At 41.7% G+C, this 20442-nt stretch overlaps 1 protein-coding gene across 2 annotated transcripts in view; it reads right to left on the bottom strand.

Annotated features, from left to right (window-relative positions):
- Nucleotides 1-49: 49 nt before the first annotated feature.
- LOC143300351 (uncharacterized) overlaps nucleotides 50-20442 on the bottom strand; it is a 25248-nt gene continuing 4855 nt past the window's right edge. The window contains exons 3-14 of one of the 2 annotated variants that reach the window (XM_076613958.1): nucleotides 19725-19897; nucleotides 16996-17097; nucleotides 16394-16518; nucleotides 14455-14475; nucleotides 13615-13629; nucleotides 12693-12818; nucleotides 11228-11355; nucleotides 10536-10565; nucleotides 5804-5868; nucleotides 2761-2875; nucleotides 2183-2270; nucleotides 50-1387 (exon numbers count right to left, since the gene is read on the bottom strand). In XM_076613958.1, coding sequence (XP_076470073.1) covers nucleotides 771-1387; nucleotides 2183-2270; nucleotides 2761-2875; nucleotides 5804-5868; nucleotides 10536-10565; nucleotides 11228-11355; nucleotides 12693-12818; nucleotides 13615-13629; nucleotides 14455-14475; nucleotides 16394-16518; nucleotides 16996-17097; nucleotides 19725-19897 — 1605 coding nt within the window. In that variant the 3' untranslated portion in view covers nucleotides 50-770. The remainder of the gene's footprint in view (nucleotides 1388-2182; nucleotides 2271-2760; nucleotides 2876-5803; nucleotides 5869-10535; nucleotides 10566-11227; nucleotides 11356-12692; nucleotides 12819-13614; nucleotides 13630-14454; nucleotides 14476-16393; nucleotides 16519-16995; nucleotides 17098-19724; nucleotides 19898-20442) is intronic. The other variant, XM_076613960.1, reaches the window with a different exon arrangement.

Here is a 20442-nt window from a genome sequence, read left to right as displayed (position 1 = left end):
TAACAGGCTTTTAAACAAAAGGCCAAAGTAGGGGGATCAGGGGTGTGTATGTGTGTGGGGGTGGGGGTGGTGGGGTTGGCGTAGGCGGTCGCAACCAGGAAACTATCACGGAACTCACAATCCCACAATGCCACATAGCTGAACACCACTTTCCTGCACAGCAACCAGCACACCTCCTCCAACCCCCTCCCACACATTCCCTCCTCCACCTGTTCACCCATCTCTACACAACAACCACAACCCTGACAAACAAACCCAGTTCTCCCACAACCTGCACAAAGCTCACACTTTCAGTTTCAGTTTCAGTTTCAGGGAGGTGCGGATTGATCCGTATTTGCCACATCAGCTGTATCAAAAACAAAAACAAAAAATTTTTTTGATTTTAAAAAATAAAAAATCCCACAACCCACCCACACCTCACACTTTCAGTTTCAGTTCATGCAGATTGATCTGTATTCGCTACATCACATCTGCTGTATCAAAAAAAGAAAGAAAAAAAAATCATTTCCCACAATCCGCCCATAGCTCACATTTTCAATTCCAGTTTCAAGGAGGCGTCAAAGTATGCAGACTGATCTGTATAAACAACATCACATCAGCTGCATAAAATCTTCTTCTTTTTTTTCTGCCCAAAGCTCACGATTTCACTTTTCAGTTTCCAGGAGGAGGTGTCAAAGCATGCGCACTGATCTGTACATGCTACACCATCCCATCTGCTGTCTAAAAAAATAAAGAAAATAATCAAAATAAATAAATACGAAACTAAAAGCTCATACATTCATGTCAGCCGGGTTCTCAGGAACGGAGCCAAGGAACTGGTACTGCGACCGCTCCCCGGGACGATAGGTGTCGGTGGATCGCACGGTGGCCGAGTACGGCTGGTAGTTGAGCGAGGACATGACTGAGTCGTTGCTCGATCTCAGCGCCGTCAGGTCCAGCCGAGGGACCTCCACCTTCAGCGGCTCCGGATTCCGGCGAAGCGCCACTGGGGTCAAAGGCAGGTCGGTGAACGCGTCCCTCCCGCTGTAGTCCAGGCTCCCGTCCGGCAGCAGCTTGGCCGAGGAGTTGAGTGTGAACATTTGCGTGGTGTTCAGGTCCACGTTCTCGTTCTCACCCTGGTTCGAGTCCATTGCATCCTTTTTCGGGGAGCCCGAGCCGCTGCTGTGTTGTTTGGGGGGTTTCTTGGGTTTCTTGTGTTCGACGCTGACCTCTGTGAGGGAGTCCTGGGAGTCTGAGTCATCGGGGTGCCGCTGTTTGTAGGAGTTGGACCTCTTCAGCTTGCCCTTGCCCTTCTTCGGCTGCGGCGGTGGCTGCTGGAGTGGAGGGAGGGTGGTGTTCCTGGTTACCTCCCCTGGACTGGCGGCGTAGGCATACAGACTGCCGTCCCCTGCAGGGATCCCAAAAGGAATGTTTCACTCAAAGGCAAGGTGAGACAAGGCAAACAGCTTGTTTCATGTACCCCTTGGGGACATTGAAATATTACACCAAAACAACATTTACACACACAACATGTACCCCTTGGGGACATTGAAATATTACACCAAAACAACATTTACACACACAACACAAACAACAAGTATCAACTCAACCAGTACTAAACACCACTAAGACTCATGCTCATTGTGGTGCTGAGAACTTTAACTCACTCCTGACGAATAGTTTTCTCTCTTGCTTTTCCCTACAGACGACCCATTTGTTAGGGTTAGGGAAAAAATAATCACAAAGAAATACAAAACATAAATTAACTGAATGAAACTCTCTGTACTTGACCCACTGACCCCTCTCCTCACGTCATGTGAACGTCCATCCCCCTCCCTCTTCACTGCTGTCAGAAGCTGTGTCACTATCAGTACCTTCTTGCTGGTAGCTTTCTTCACTGCAGATACTTTATTCAATGTCTTCATCATCTTTGTCGATGTCGAAACCTTCAGTCAAGAACAAAAATAAAATCTCAGTTGAAATCTGGCCTCCAAAACACAATCTACTTTCCACACATGAGGTGAATGTTCCGTATCTTTAATTAGAATAAAAGAACGGAAGGTTTGCACTGTGGCGGATTTCAGCTGAGCTCTCCACATGAACACAGACATGCACACACACAAGTAAACAACTTCAACACACATGCATACCATGTCACAGGCACAGGACGCTCCACAGGCACACGACACAACATCTCCCTTACCAACTGTGGACACTGGCTGGGACGTGTCAGTGCTGGCCTTCTTCTTCTTTTTCTTCTTCAGTTTTTTCACTGCTGTTGTCCCAGAACTCTGGAGAAGGAACGTATGTCAGCAAATAAATCAAACAGCGCTCAACAAACTTATTGCTGCCGTGGTCTGCCCTAAGTACAGATGCACCTACACAATTTTACAGACTGTAAGGGGATTTTTTTTTTAACTCAACTTCGCTATGCACAGCCTTAGTGCTGCCGTAGCCTGTCCCAAGTGCAGATGCACCTACACAATTTTACAGACTGTGAGGGGATTCTTTCTAAACTCAACTTGGCTATGCATATCAAAATACAGTGTGCCTAATATATGGTTAAAATCTGTTAAAAATGCTGTCATGAATCAGAAGACTGATCTCCGAACACTAAAGTATGATATTTGTGGCTGGTCAAAGTTGATGAAAATTTCTCATGAGTAAGAATTTAAAAAAAAACAGCTAAAAATACATGCCCCCCCTCCCCACACCCCCCACCTCCCCTCTCATTCACCCCACCCGCCCACTCACCCAGCCACCCACCCACCCAGCACTCACCGACTCCTCCGGCCCCACGTGTATTGGGGAGGAGAGGGGTGGGGGCGTTTCCCCCCCTTCCGCCTGGTCGCTTCTCTCCAGGGCCTGTCGGTAGTCTTCCAGGGCCTGGTCACTCCTGTGTGTGACCACATGCCCAGTTTACTGCGCTGCCACAGAACTGGCTAATCCTGTTACTTCAGTTCAGAACAAAAACCAATAACGCTTTGCTTGCTAACAGACAGCACTCCTGTGTGTGACCACATGCCCAGTTTACTGCGCTGCCAAAGAACTGGCTAATCCTGTTACTTCAGTTCAGAACAAAAACCAATAATGCTTTGCTTGCTAACAGACAGCAGTCCTGTGTGTGACCACATGCCCAGTTTACTGCGCTGCCAAAGAACTGGCTAATCCTGTTACTTCAGTTCAGAACAAAAACCAATAATGCTTTGCTTGCTAACAGACAGCACTCCTGTGTGTGACCACATGCCCAGTTTACTGCACTGCCACAGAACTGGCTCATCCTGTTACTTCAGTTCAGAACAAAAACCAATAACGCTTTGCTTGCTAACAGACAGCACTCCTGTGTGTGACCACATGCCCAGTTTACTGCGCTGCCACAGAACTGGCTAATCCTGTTACTTCAGTTCAGAACAAAAACCAATAACGCTTTGCTTGTTAACAGACAGCACTTTGACAATGTCAAATATCTGGAAACGAAGGAATCTGTGATAGATGTTTCAACAAACGACAGTGCTGATGACTTTCACTATTTGTTTTTGTGGTGTCCTTTTTGTTTTTAGAAAGACAAAAAAATGTTTATCTACATATTACATAACCCACCTCAATTCCATTAAATTCTACTTAATTGTTTTCTGGGGAAAAAAAAGAAGAAAAAAAAAGGAATATTGTAAAACATCATTCCACCGTGACAATGAACAGAGGCCTTGTTCAGTGCAGCGTGCACACACTTAGCCTGAGTTAAACCTTTCACCGCCAAGCTCGCATTTATGCACAGGCGTGGTAGAAGACCCATGTCACTGAAAGGTGACCATTCATTGGTCTGTTATCCATGAACCTACTGCTCTTAATGTTCAGTGGTAGGACAGGCCATATTTTCTACACATCGCAGGGGGAATCCCCAGTTGTTCTTAACCACTGTCTTTTCTGTGTCTATACCACAAGGGAATTTTGTACTTTTAAATTGACTGGTGGTGAAAGGGTTAAAGAACTGACAGCAACGTAAAGAGTTTACACACACCCCCGAAAACAAGAGTATGGCTGCATACATACATGGCAGGGTAAAAATGGTCAAACACATAAAGCCAACTTGTAACATGCATAGGAGTGAACGTAGGAGTTGCAGCCCATGAATGCAGAAGTAGAAAAAGAAGAAAAAGGAGAAGAAGAAAGAAGAAGAAAGAGAAGAAGGAGAAGAAGAAGAAGCCAAAGAAGAAGAAGAAGAAGAAAGAAGAAGAAAGAGGAGAAGAAGGAGAAGAAGAAGAAGAAGAAAGAGGAGAAGAAAAAAGAAGAAAGAGGAGAAGAAGAAGGAGAAGAAGGAAAAAAGAAGAAGCTGAAGAAGAAGAAGAAAGAGGAGAAGAAGAAAGAAAGAGGAGAAGAAGAAACAGGAAGAAGAAGAAAGAGGAGAAAAAGAAAGAAGAAGAAGGAGAAAAAGAAGAAGAAGAAGGAGAAGAAGAAAGAGAAGAAGGAGAAGAAGAAGAAGAAGAAGAAGAAAAAGAAAAAGAAGAAGAAAAAGAAGAAGCAGAAGAAGAAGAAAGAAGAAAGAAGAAGGAGAAGGGGAAGAAGAAGAAGAAGAAATACACACGCCCAAGAACGAGAAGCAGAAGAGTAGAAACAGTGCGCTGTTGTTGTTGTCGCTGCTGCTGTGTTATTCTTTTTTTTTTTTTTCTTTTTTTTTTTTTTGCTATCGTTTGTTTTCTTATTTGTTACACCCAACAGACATATGTATGTATGCATATGATTGAGCCTGACTGAATGACACAAGAAATGAATGATGAACACCTAAAGGTGGCTGTGAAGTGACTCTACCTAAATAGGCAGCCTGTTGCCCAAACGACTCATGTTTGTGAAGCGCTCGCAGTTTGGTCTCTGACCGATGAAGGCAGGCACTGTATAAGTGTCAAGAATATATAATGATGATGATGATGATGCCGATGAAGACAGGCACTGTATAAGTGTCAAGAATACATAATGATGATGATGATGATGATGACGATGATAACAATAATCATCATCATAATGAATAATAATGATGTTAATAACAGCAAAAATAACAATAATAATACTAATAACAATGATGATAATAATAATCAATAATAACAGAAAGTAGTAAGTTGACTCTGTAGGTATATTTGTAACGCTGTGTTGTGTGTGCGTCAAATGCATGCATGCACGTATGTATGTATGGATGTTTGTATTGTACGTACAAATTTTTACGCGCACATATATGTTTATTGTGCACGATTGTGAGTTGAGGGCTGCATGTGTTTCATATGCGTGTCTGTGTGGACTGTAAGGCGCTTTGTGCAATGAGGAAAGCATTGATAAATGTCCAGTTAGTATCATTATCATTATCAATGTTTTCAGTTTCAGTTTCAGTAGCTCAAGGAGGCGTCACTGCGTTCAGACAAATCCATATACGCTACACCACATCTGCCAAGCAGATGCCTGACCAGCAGCGTAACCCAATGTGCTTTGTCAGGCCTTGAGAAAAAAATAAATAAATAAAAATTAAATTAAATTGAAATTTAAAAAATAAAATAAAATAAAATAAAATAAAATAAGATAAATAAATAAATAAATAATAATAATATAATTAAAAAATAAATAAATTATTGTCAATTATGATGATGACAGATGATGAATATAATAATAATTATTAATGAATAATAATAATAATGGTAATAATGGTAATGATGATGATAATGATAATAAAAATAATATACCACCACCAACAATAATAACAACAATACTAATACTAATAATCATAAGTAATAATAACAACAACAACAACAACAATAATAATAATAACAATAACAATACTGACCTGGTATGTGACGCTGGTCCGTCAGAGATGTCAGCGGTGGTTTTACTGGGCGTCACTTTGTTGGCCTACAAGACAGCACAGACATCTTTCTGTATGGTCATCACTGTTACCGTCACTATCAACTTGAATAAAAACAAGAGAGGCAGGGCCTTCAAGACTCACTTGTGATAAATTAAGTCCCCTAGCATTAATTACAGAGTAATTTCCCTTTTTTTTACTATCTGCACCAAAACGTTTGCAAAATAAATAAAAATTCCATGCTTAGCAAAAGAAGTTCCTTTTTGAACAAAAAATGATAATAATGACTGCTCTTGTTGTTGTGTCAGAATAAGAGGTCAGAGTGCGAAGTTTAGAGAATACAAAAAATATAAACAGTAAATGCAGTTTGCATATAATTAGGCTTCTTTTTTTATTTTTTTGTGCCCATCCCAGAGGTGCAATATTGTTTTAAACAAGATGACTGGAAAGAACTGAATTTTTCCTATTTTTATGCCAATTTTGGTGTCAACTGACAAAGTATTTGCATAGAAAATGTCAATGTTAAAGTTTACCACGGACACACACACACACGGACACACACACACACACAGAGACAACCGAACACCGGGTTAAAACATACTCACTTTGTTTACACAAGTGAGTCAAAAATAACAACAAGCAAAACACAAACAAACAAACAAAAAAAACCCCTTTACTTCATCATGTTGATGGCAAGACAACTGTTGCATTATCATTATCATCATCATTATCATTATATTTGAGTGTACAGACTGTATATGTCTGAATCGTAGAGGCAGTTTGTACTGTTTTTTGTTGCTTGTTATATCATGGTGCCTTGTCCATTGTCACCAAACCTGCTGTTGTTGCTTCTTGTGCGTGTAGTTGTTTGTTTTTTGTCTGAATACTTTTAAAAGTTTGTTCCTGACAATTCTTAATCATGAGACATATCATCATCATCATCATGACTAATGTAAACAAGTTCAACGTACACATTACCATGATCTCTGTGAGAAAATATTTTCACATGTGCAAACACCTCCACATCAACATCATAAACTTGCATGCACAGCACAGGTACCCACATGTACACACAGACACACAAACACACATTCATGCATGCAAACACACACACATGTACATTACAAACATAAATTTAAAAAAAAAGTTACCATTTCTATCATCCCCTGTGACATAATGAAGAAACTGTATTGAAAGTATTACTATCATTATTTCCATCGCAATATCGCTATTATCATTATCATAACTGTTATCATCATTAGCATTATCGTATGCCAGGTCAAGCCACAGAGGAAGAAGGCCGTTGTACGCACATGTAGTCATGAAGACAACCCTGTAAACGCTCCTGGCGGAGTCACTGATTTCATTGTTGTTATAATCATTATAATCTTCAGTTTCAGTTTCACTTTCTCAAGGAGGCGTCACTGCGTTCGGACAAATCCATCCACGCTACACCACATCTGTTGAGCAGATGCCTGACCAGCAGCATAACCCAACGCGCTTAGTCAGGCCTTGAGTGCATGCTTACATATTTGTGTACCTATGAAAGTGGATTTCATTTTACGTAATTTCGCCAGAGGACAACACTCTCGTTGCCATGGGTTCTTTTTCAGTGCGCCAAGTGCGTGCTGCACACGGGACCTCGGTTTATCGTCTCATCCGAAAGACTAGACGCTCAGTTTGATTTTCCAGTCAAACTTAGGAGAAAGGGCGAGAGCGGGATTCGAACCCACACCCTCACGGACTCTCTGTATTGGCAGCTGAGCGTCTTAACCATTCTGCCACCTTCCTCCTAAAGGACATTATAATCATCATCACAAATCACTAGTATTATCAGTATTGTCATCGTTATTATCATTACATTGATGAATCAGTTTACATTTCCAAAACCAACAACACACCACGACTGTTCATTTCAGCGTGACCAATTCACACAAACTTAACAATCAACATGATTGCAAACTGCAGTAAATAAAACAAAACACGAACCAAACAAAATCATTTTTAAAAATGTTCCACACGCACAATCACACACAAACCACATCAACGGTAAAATACCTCAAATTATGCAGCTTGTGCAAAGACAGATCATGCAAATGGATATTCTAACATAAAGCAGTCAATCAATTAATCACTTAATGATGGTGATCAAATCAATAGAACAAGTTATAAAAGCAACAAAAAGTATAAACTTGGATCTGTCAAATAAGCAAATGAAATTATATCTGTTTAAAAAATGATTTTGTGTTGTTGTCACTGGGGTTTTTTGTGGGGGTTTTTTTGTTGTTGCTGTTGTTGTTTGTTTTTGTTTGTTTTTTTGTTTTTTTTAATGCCATCAAATTCTGTCAAGTTTTTTGTTGTTGGTTATTTTGTTTTTTGTTGTCGTCGTTTTAGTACTAGGGAAAAAACAAACAACATCATGCATTCAACAAACCAGAACAAAACGTAAAACAGTGTATTTTTTAATGACAACAGTCTTACTCTCTTGAATTTTATACAGCAGAATAGCTGAAAAGGATCTGGTCACCCAAAATGGAATAAAGAAAAATACTTGAATAAAAAAGGAGGAGGAGGAGGAAGATGATAAGGAAGAGGAAGACGAAGATAAGGAAGAGGGGGAATAAGATAAGGAAGAGGAGGAGGAGGAATAAGATAAGGAAAAGGAGGGGGAAGATAAGAAAGAGGAGGAGGAAGAAGAAGATAAGGAAAAGAAGGAGGAGGAAGATAAGGAAGAGGAGGCGGAGGTGGTAAACAGAACACACACACACACACACACACACACACACACACACACACACATGAGTGCACGCATGCACACACACACACAGAAAAAAATAAGACATTCATTTATGCAAACATAAACACCTTCATAGTGAAGCATATATATATATACATGCACCCATTCACCCAAACACACACACATACAGATAGATAGATAGATAGATAGATAGATATACATGCATTCATTCACTCAAACACACACACACACACATACACACACACAGATATATATATATATATATATATATATATAGAGAGAGAGAGAGAGAGAGAGAGAGAGAGAGAGAGAGAGAGACTGATAGATACACACACACACACACACACACACACACACACATAAACTAACACACACCAATACACACAGACACACTGACAGTATATAACATGGAAAGGAAATATTTCGGTTGATTTTTTTTCACTTTTTAATTTATGACAATCATTAACTATCTCTGTCAACCATACTGAAACACAAAGTATTACACTAAAGATTACTTTGAAGCACGACAAAAAAAAAAAAAAAAAAAAAAAAAAATCTTCTGCCCAACACTTAGATCAAGCCGTAACTGTAACTGTCTTCAACACACAAGTGATAATGAAGCAACGTTTTCCAACAGCTCCAGTGCCAAGGAAACTAATTACATCAGTGCACACGACAGGTTAGTGTGTGAAATCTCTAACTGCAATAACACTGTTCCGTCAATCCTTGCTGTAAAGTTAACAGCATTTTTCGGGTTGTAAACAGTTTCCCTGCCTGCCCCCCCCGCCCCCCTTGAACTGTAACCTTGCAGAGTTATCAATAGTTTTAAAAAAAAAAAAAAAGGGAGGGGTCAAGGGCTCCACAGCCTTTAACAGCCATCAAGGCAATGAATTCATGTCCGCTGTGTCTAAGGCTCAGCTCATGAAGGTGGTTATTGTTATCTTCTTCTTCTTCTTCTTCTTCGTTCGTGGGCTGCAACTCCCACATTCACTCATATGTACAAAAAGTGGGCCTTTACATGCGTGACTGTTTCTAGCCGTAGGCAGCCGTACTCTGTTTTCAGGGGTGGGGTGCATGCTGGGTATGTTCTTGTTTCCATAACCCACTGAACGCTGGCGTGGATTGCAAGGTCTTTAACGTGCGTATTTGATCTTCTGCTTGTGCCTCATCATCATCATCATCATTCGTAGGCTGTAACTTCCACATTCACTCAATATATGATTCGCCTTTTACATGTAGGACCATTTTTTACCCTGTGATTCACATAATTATATTCCTGAGTTGCATTATAACCCGATAAATACTGCAGATTGTTTTTTTTGTGAGATGATAGAACTCTCATAACTCACACACACACACACACACACACACACACATGTGGATTTGCAAGGTGACAAAAACAAAACCACAAAAAGCCCAGACTGTGCAGAAAGTCAGTCTCCATATGCTTACGTTTGTTTAGCGGTTATTTCTTTTTTCTTTCTAATGGAAGGAACTCTCTGGTTATGAACATGTATTCAAAACAAACCCCAAACTGACTGAGAGAACATCCTGGGACCAGATCTGCGGACGGAATGGCACACACGCCAATTCAAAGCCTTTTTCTTTTCCAGATATGAGACAGACAGACGCACGCACCCACTCACAGAAAAACATAAGACATTCATTAATGCAAACACACACACACACAGCGTCATTGCGAAGCTTGCTGCTACCATAACTTTGTAATGAAAAAAAAACAAACCAAGTACAGAAGCACACTCAAAGCTAAATCACAAGCCACTCCACTGACTGAGAATGATGACTAGAACAAAAAAAGCAGGGTCTATTCTTGCTGCTTGCCGGGGAATGAATGTTGATAAAAAATTTTAAAAATTTAAAAGCCACGAAAAAACCACCACTACACACACAACCATCACGCTTTGATGTCTAAACACTGCTGCCACCAATACTCACATTTCTAGAACTAGATCTTTCCCTCCGATCCTGAATAAAGTTTATAACCACTATCCGTTAAAAAAAAAAAATCGAAAATTCTCTCTCTCTCTCTCTCTCTCTCTCTCTCTATATATATACATATATATATGTGTGTGTACATATCTTTGAATACATACACACCACTGACTTGACAGAGCAAAACAATGAATCTCAAAAATGAACTCAGAGAGAAGCTGAGGTGAAAACAGAATAAAAGAATTCAAATAACATATTTATCTCAAAAGGAATGTCAGAATTCAAGTGTGGGTGCGAGCGCGTGTGTGCGTGTGTGTGTGTGTGTGTGTGTGTGTGTGTGTAAAGGTGTGCAAGTCACCATGCCTGTGAACATTTGTATACATGCAAGTGTATGTATATATGTGTACATACACACAACAAACATTCATGTGTATTATATATGCATGTGTATGTAAGATGGAGACATGCATGTGTGTTTGTGTGTGTGTGCATGCATGAGATGTGTGTGAGCGAGCGTGTGTGTGTGTGTGTGTGTGTGTGCGCGTGTGTGTGTGTGTGTGCATGCATGCGCAGGCTACCCACCCCATCCCCAAACAACCCTCTATCCCACCACCCCCACCCTCAACATCCCCAACCCCACTACCACCCACCCTACAACCATCCACTTATCCACCACCACCACCACCACCACTCACCCTGAAGTTGGCGCCACGGGAGGAGGCGGATGCCGAAGCGGAGGAGTGTTTGTGGGCCTCAGCATCCTGGAACCCTTCCTTCTCCCTCAGCATCACGATGTACTCGTAGGTCGTCATCCCTTTGCACACTGGAGAACAAGCACGAGCCATGGCTCATCAAATAAATCTTGGCGTCATTACCAAACCAACAATGCGTTGGTACAAGCCACTACTGATCAACCTCTTCTTCTTCTTCTTCTGCGTTCACTCGTATGCACACGAGTGGGCTTTTACGTGTATGACCGTTTTTACCCCGCCATGTAGGCAGCCATACTCCGTTTTCGGGGGTGTGCGTGCTGGGTATGTTCTTGTTTCCATAACCCACCAACGCTGACATGGATTACAGGATCTTTAACGTGCGTATTTGATCTTCTGCTTGCATATACACACGAAGGGGGTTCAGGCACTAGCAGGTCTGCACATATGTTGACCTGGGAGATCGTAAAAATCTCCACCCTTTACCCACCAGGCGCCGTCACCGTGATTCGAACCCGGGACCCTCAGATTGACAGTCCAACGCTTTAACCACTTGGCTATTGCGCCCGTCACTGATCAACCGATTGTCGGAGAATCATCTCCAAACAAATAATGAGCCAAACTGTTACTAATCAAACTGAATGCTGGCATCATCTCAAAGCCAGCCATGTGCAGACGTCTTCAAAATGGAGCTGGGTCTCTGTGGGCCTTCTGAGTTTCAGTTTCGGTTTCGGTTTCTCAAGGAGGCGTCACAGCATTCGGACAAATCCATATATGCTACACATCTGCTAGGCAGATGCCTGACAGCAGCATAACCCAACATGCTTGTCAGGCCTTGAGCGCATGTTTATATACTTGTGAACCTATCAGAGTGGATTTTTTTATTTTTTTTATTTACATAATTATGCAAGAGGACAACACTCTCGTTGCCATGGGTTCTTTTTCAGTGCACCAAGTGTGTGCTGCACATGGGACCTCGTTTAACTGTCTCATCCAAAAGACTAGACGCTCAGTTTGATTTTCCAGTCAAACTTCGGAAAAAGGGCAAGAGCCAGACTTGAACCCAGACTCTCACGGACTCTCTGTACTGGCAGCTGAGTGTCTTAAACATTCTACCACCTACCTTCCTCAAATACAATACGCTGAACAACACACACGTCCACCCTCACTCCTGCACCTCCCCTCAAGCACCCCCCTACCCGCCCCCACACACACACTCACACATACACACTCGCACACACATGCACACACACACTCACACTCACAAACACACACTCACACACATACACACACACACAAACAAACACACACACACACAAACAAACACACACACACACACACAGAAACACACACACACATACACACACACACAAACACAAACACACACACTCACACACACACACACACACACACTCACACACACACACACATACACGATGCCAGAACTCACTGAGCCAGAAATGGAAGAAGAGAAGGTGTGTGAGCAGCAGCAAGGTGACAGCAGAGAGCAGGGTGGTGATACCCGTCATGGCCAGCCACCCCTTGTCCGAGACCGGCTGGTGGACGATGTGAAACTCTGCACGGCAAAAAAGTCATCAGTAAATATATATATATAAACATGTACAAATAATATAAATAAATAAGATATGAAAAAAAAGAAAGAAAAATTCAAACTCATAATATGTATAATAACTCAGTCTATATAAGTCAAAACACTATGGACTGGTGAATGACATGGATCTTTTATTACTTTTTTTTTTTTTTTTTTTTATTGCAACAACCCAACAGTGCTTGTAATTGTTTAAAGTCAGACACTAACATTTACACACACACAAACACACACACACACACACACACACACACACATGCACACATGCACACACACATGCACACACACATGCACATGCACACACACACATGCACACACACGTGTGCACACACACACACACACACACACACACACTCAGTCACACACACACACACAGACATAGAATTATGCAACAAGCAGTGTATGTAATTGTTCACAGTCAAACACTTACATCCACACACACACACACACATACACACAAATACACACACACACACACACACACACACACATGCATACTCACAAATGCACACATACATACACACACTGTGCTATCTAAAGCACACATAAAATACTCAATCTTGATAATACAATTATGCAATGCACCTGTTTTCATTTATATACATTCAAGAATGAATTACAATATCAATTATAAACAAACAAAAATTAAGTTAATAAAATCCTGCTCTCTTTGAAAGACTGGCTTGCAGTCTTGAGAAGAAAAATAAAATATAAGGGTGCTATTTGTTAAATAAAAAAACAAAGAAAAAAAGTATTCACTTACGAGCAGATTCATTTCCTGAAAATAAGAAGAAGAAACAAATATTGAAGTGACAACAAAAAAACCAACAATAATTGAATCACAATACAAGACAGAAAATGACAGACAATACTAAAGATTTTTTTTTTTCAAGTGCAAATCATATAATATCATATTCAGTTTCAGTTTCAGTAGCTCAAGGAGGCGTCACTGCATTCGGACAAATCCATATACGCTACACCACATCTGCCAAGCAGATGCCTGACCAGCAGCGTAACCCAACACTCTTAGTCAGGCCTTGAGAAAAAAAAAAAACAGAGGGTGAATAAATAATAGATAAATACATTTAAAAAAAAAAAAAAAGAACTACTACTACTAAAAAATAAAATGTACAAGGCGCAAAAACTTTATGAAGTCAATTATAAACGTACATAAAAAAAAAAATTTAAAACATATGCTTTATCATACTGAATAATATATATTGCTATCATTGAATTATTAAAAGCAAAACAAAAAAAATGACTGAAACTTCAAGACAGTAATTTACAGACAAATGTTTGGATTTTGGAGGGGGGGGGGTTCATTTTTTAGTTCCAGTACTTTGCACTTTATAACTGGTGTAATGTGTTTGAATGTTATCTGTTTCATCATCATGTTCTGTGCTTCAAAGACACACATACACCCAAAGGAATGCATATATCTGCTGACAGTTGTATGACCAAACTGAAATATAATTTTACATGAGAATATGCAAATAGATATACAGGTTCATACCTGTTTACACAAACACATGATTACATGACATAATAAATACATACATACAATTGTGTTTACATAATTAAAAAAAAAACAAAAAAAACTTACCTCTGTTTTCTTCTTTTAATTCTGAAAAGGACCAAAAATATAACATCAACATACCAATGAAATATAACAAAGAAAATGAAAATGAAACAAAGCACACAGCAAATAATGACAACTTTGAAAAAAGCAACAAGAGAGTCATTGCACATGACTGAATACATAATTCTACACACATAAAATTTTACATTTTGAAAAAGAAAATTTTTTCTTCCTTTTTTTTTTTTTTAATTTTTTTTTTAACAAGGTTTAACAATAATTTCACTCATAAGTTGCCCTTCCATGTAAAACATGCTCAAATGTGCTGAGGTGCAGTTGAAAAAGGTGTGTCTCCAAATTCTTTTTAATTCAGAAGTTGAAAAATACTGAGTTTTTCTAAGGGACAGAGGTAGGGAATTCCAGAAAGTGGGGCCAAGGACGGAGAATGATTTTTTTTTTTTTTTAAACCAAAGGTCTCAAGAGAGAGCAAAGGAACTGTCAGGAGAGAGAGACAGGCGCAACAGCCGAGTGGTAGAAGCGTTGTACTGTCAATCTGAGGGTCCCGGGTTTGAATCACGGTGACGGCGCCTGGTGGGTAAAGGGTGGAGATTTTTACGATCTCCCAGGTCAACATTATGTGCAGACCTGCCAGTGCCTGAACCCCCTTCGTGTGTATATGCAAGCAGAAGATCAAATACGCACGTTAAAGATCCTGTAATCCATGTCAGCGTTCGGTGGGTTATGGAAACAAGAACATACCCAGCATGCAAACCCCCCAAAACAGAGTATGGCTGCCTACATGGCAGGGTAAAAACGGTCATACACATAAAAGCCCACTCGTGTGCATACGAGTGAACGTGGGAGTTGCAGCCCACGAAGAAGAAGAAGTCAGGAGAGAGGTGTCAAAAAAGCACAGGGACCCAGAAGAATGGTACAGATCGAGAACATGTGACAAATACAGCGGCATATTGTTAAAGCATAGGCAAGCACTTCTTTCTTCTTTTTTTTCTCCTGAATTCTCACCTTCACAGGAAGCCAGTGAAGCGTTCTGAGCAGTGACACTGCATTGGGTTTACAGAGCATGAGTCAGGATGCATGATTCTGAATGCTGTGAAGTTAACGTAGTTTGTTATGTTTGTTACCAGGGAGACCAGCTAGGAGAGAATTACAGTAATCTAATCTGGATAGCATTCACGACACGGCAAGTTTACTGGCAACAGCAGTGGAAAGGAATAAACGAATTTTGCCCAACTTAGGTAACTGACAGAACAGTGTGGCACAAGTGTTCGATATGTGCATCCATGGAGAGCGTTTCATCAAATACACGCCAAGGTTTCTAACACACTGGAAGAATGGTATGTCACAGCCAGAGATGGACATAGGGGTAGAGGTGACCTGGTTAATCTTTGATTTGGTGCCAATTTGGTCTTGTCCTCAATCATCTCCAACTTGTTATCACTCATCCACTCGGCCAAATCCTCAATGCAATTTTTCAAACCACAGGCAAGCGCTGGAAAGTCTGAAGGGACAGCAGAGTTGTGGAGCTGGGAATCATCAGCAAAGAAATGGTGTGAGACCTGAGACTGAGCCCTGTGGTGCTGCGTACTTCAATGCAGAGGTTTTGGAAAAAATGAAGCCGAATTATCAGAAGTGTTTTCAACTGTGTTCACTCAAAACTGCAGGTATAGTTAGAAAATAATAAAAATTCTATCTGTTAATTCATTTATTCTTTTCTCTTTTTTTTTTTTATTCTTATACAAAAGTCAATAATAAAGAACAAGCAAGTCATCACTACATTTCAATCCAGTCATCATTTCTTCTTCTTCTCCTTCAAGTGAAGAATCTTTAAAAAAAAAAAAAAAAATCATTATTCTAATACTGTTGAATGAACAGTCAACATATGAAACAAAACAAAACAAAACAACAACAAATTATAACCACAGAAAATCTCCACATTTTCACTCACCTATATATGGCTGAAGAACCAGTTTCTGCTCATCGTCCACCCAGTAACAGATAAACTCCAGCAGACCAATTGTGAAAATGAGCAAAGTTCCAATGACTCCGGTTATCAGTGATGAAAGGAACCATCTGCAATGAGATTGGAACAAACTGAATGACAGCACAGTTATCTATTGATTTAGAAAGATGCCAACACACACACACACACACACATGCATGGTAATGTGTGCACACACACACACACACACACACGCATGGTAATGTGCACACACAAACACACACACACACACTCATCATACACATACATACACACACACACACGCACACACACACACACACACACGCATGTACGCATGCAAGCATGCACACACACACACACACACGCACACACACACACATGTGCACACATGCACACACACACACACACATGCATGTACGCACACACACACAGACACAGACACACACACACACACACACACACACACAAATCACACACACACACACACACATGCACACACATACTCACTCACTCGGGTCGGAAGGGGAACAGGGGGGTGGGAGGGGGGGGGGGGGGGCTGACACAGGACACCCATCACAAGTACTCACTTATAGTTGCGTCCTCCCACACAGTTGTTCAGCCATTTACAGTGATGGTCGAAGTCCGCAATGCACTTGTTACAGGCACGGCAATGCTTGGATTTGGGACCCCTGTAATTATACACATTCAGCAAAAACGACTAACGGCAGTCATAATAGTAGTAGTAGTATAGTAGTAGCAGCAGCAGCCGTTGTTGCAGCAGTCACAGTAGTAGCAGCAGCCGTTGTTGCAGCAGTCACAGTAGTAGCAGCAGCAGCAGCATTAATAGTACTGGTGGTGGTGTTGGTGGTGGTAGTAGTCATCATCATCATCAATGTAGTTGTCATAGTCGTCCCCATCATAGCAGTAGTAGCTGCAGTAGTAGCTAGAAGACGCGGTAGCAGTAGTCACAGAAGGAGGAGGATAAAGATGAGTATGAGAAGTAGGAGAAGGAAGAGGTGGAGGAGAAGGAAGAGCTGGACTTGGGGGACTAGGAGTAGGGGGAGTACAAGCAGTAGTGCAAATAGTAGTTGTAGGAGGAGGACCCCCGAAAGCGGAGTATGGCTGCCTACATGGCGGGGTAAAAACGGTCATACATGTAAAAAGCCCACTCGCGTATATACGAGTGAACGTGGGAGTTGAAGCCCACGAACGCAGAAGAAGAAGAAGAAGAAGTAGGAGGAGGAGGAGGAGTAGAAGTAAGTAGTAGTAGTGGTATCATAGTTGCTTACAGCCCAGCTGACTCCACAGACTTATGTCAGAACTAAAGACACCATAAATATCAATTCCCTTGATCCTCGAAGGAAAACATGGAAAAGAAAACTGAATTAGGCACCACCCTGAAAACAGAGTATGGCTGCCTACATGGCAGGGTAAAAACGGTCATACATGTAAAAGCCCACTCGCGTATATACGAGTGAACGTGGGAGTTGAAGCCCACGAACGCAGAAGAAGAAGAAGAAGAAGTAGGAGGAGGAGGAGGAGTAGAAGTAAGTAGTAGTAGTGGTATCATAGTTGCTTACAGCCCAGCTGACTCCACAGACTTATGTCAGAACTAAAGACACCATAAATATCAATTCCCTTGATCCTCGAAGGAAAACATGGAAAAGAAAACTGAATTAGGCACCACCCTGAAAACAGAGTATGGCTGCCTACATGGCAGGGTAAAAACGGTCATACATGTAAAAGCCCACTCATGTACATATCACAAGTGAACACGGGAGTTGTAGCTCACAAACGATGTCAACCCGTGTCAAGTGTCTGTTGGAACAATTTCGTAGGAACACTCAGACACCGAGCCACATCAGTAAATGCACATTTAATCTACAAGCCCTTTGACGTAAGCAGCGGTGTCAAACAAGGCTGTGTCCTCGCCCCCACCCTATTTGGAATCTTCTTTGCTCTTCTCCTTAGACATGCGTTCAACACAGTGCAAGAAGGGATCTACCTGCGGACCAGATCAGATGGCAGGCTTTTCAATCTCGCCCGCCTCAGAGCAAGGACAAAAGTCCGCGAAGCCCTCATCAGAGACATGCTCTTTGCTGATGATGCCGCAGTTGTGACCCACACCCAGCGGGACTTGCAGTCACTAATGGACCGCTTCTCCCAGTGTAATTGCTACGATTAAGCTGACTGGTCCACTCAATGCTGTTTCAATGTAAACACGCACATGATTAGCTGAGCATCATCACGTGACACCAAGGTTAGTGGTGACTGGCCTCGTGATCTATATTTCTAGAGAGTCTGGGTAATGTTACAACAGGAAAGCATGTGACCATGCTATGTGGTTGAAAATGAACTTGTGGAAACAGTTTTGATGTTAACGTAACGTCAGAACAAACTGCGATGAGCATAACAAAACGTGTGTATGGAAACTTTCTCCTTACACGTTAACTTCACAGAGGCTGCAGTGCTGGTTCTGAATGGCATCTGGGGGTTGCTGCAGTGAGTGTGCGCATATGTGTGTGTGTGTGTGTGTGTGTGTGTGTGTGTGCACTTGTATAAGCGCATACATTTTTGTGTGTGTGTGTGTGTGTGTGTGTGTGTGTGCATGCATGTGCATGTTTCTCCTTACATACTGACTTCACAGAGGTAACAGTGCTGGTTCAGGATGGCGTGGGGTTGTTTACTGCAGTGGGTGTGCGCACATGTGTGTGCGTGAGCACGTGTGTAAGTGCATGCGTGTGCTTGTGTGTGTCCTTGTGTCCATGTGCGTGCCTGCCTCCGTGCGCATGTATGTACATGTATAAAAACTCTTACATGTTGACTTCACACAGTGCTGGTTCTGGATGGTGTGAGGGTGTTTGCTGCCATGTGTGAGCGCACGCGTGTGTTTGTGTGTGCGTGCGTGTACGTGCATGTGCATGTTTGTTGTGTAGATGAAAATTTTCTCCTCGCATGTAGACTTCACAGAAGTAGCAGTGCTGGTTATGAATGGCATGGGGGTGTTTGCTGCCTGAGTGTGTGTGTGTGTGTGTGTGTGTGCACGTGTGTCAGCGCATGCGTGTGTTTGTGTGTGTGTGTGTGCGTGTGCATGCATGTACATGTTTGTAGTGTAGATGAAAACTTTCTAATTACGCGTTGACTTCACAGAGATAGCAGTGCTGATTCTGGATGGCAAGGGAGTGCTTGCTGCAGTGAGTGTGTGCACATGTGTGTGTGTGTGTGTGTGTGTGTGTGTGTGTGTGTGTGTGTACACGTGTGTCAGCGCAAGCATGTGTTTGTGTGCGTGTGCATGCATGTGCATGTTTCTCCTTACACGTTGACTTCACAGAGGTAACAGTGCTGGTTCTGGATGGCGTGGGGGTGCTTGCTGCGGTCCAGACGGGCCACTGACTTGGACGTCTTCTCTAGCACGGAGGGGTCAGCAGGGTTGATGGTGGTGGCTGTCAGCATGGTGACCACCACGCCGAAACCCACCAGGCCGTTCACCTTGACCCCCCAGTCAAGGAATCAAATCATATCATGCTGCTTATACTCTACAGCCATTCAACCACAAGGGGCCATTATTTAACCCCTTGAAAGTCATAGAACGTATCACATATGTGCATACTGATGTCATTGATGATGTCATCAGAAAAAGGGAAATATCACCGGAAGGCTGAAAATGCACACAGTTTGTCTAGAGTTGTATATCTCCTGACCACTTTCTCAGTTTCAGGCTTTTTGTTTTGGATGTTGTTTTATGACTTCAAACACCACATTCCACTGTTCTTCCCTGGCAGTGAAGGGGTTAAAGGGCTGCGTTAAGGAATCAGTGTTCCTACATGTGTCATGTTTTTTATGTGTATGTGTGTGTTTATCTCGCTCTCTCTCTCTCTCTTCCATCCCCTTCTCTCTCTCTATTACAGAATTAGCATTATAAATACATGTGTCTGTGAGCATGTGTGTGTGTGTGTGTGTGTGTGTGTGTGTGTGTGTGTGTGTGTCTGTGTCTGTGTAGTGTGACTCTGTGTGTGTCTGGGTGTGCATGTGAG

The sequence above is a fragment of the Babylonia areolata genome, chromosome 26, assembly GCF_041734735.1.
Source record: "Babylonia areolata isolate BAREFJ2019XMU chromosome 26, ASM4173473v1, whole genome shotgun sequence".
NCBI lineage: Eukaryota > Metazoa > Mollusca > Gastropoda > Neogastropoda > Buccinidae > Babylonia > Babylonia areolata.
Note: the sequence above shows the minus strand (reverse complement) of the source record. Positions and strands in the feature narration are given on the sequence as shown.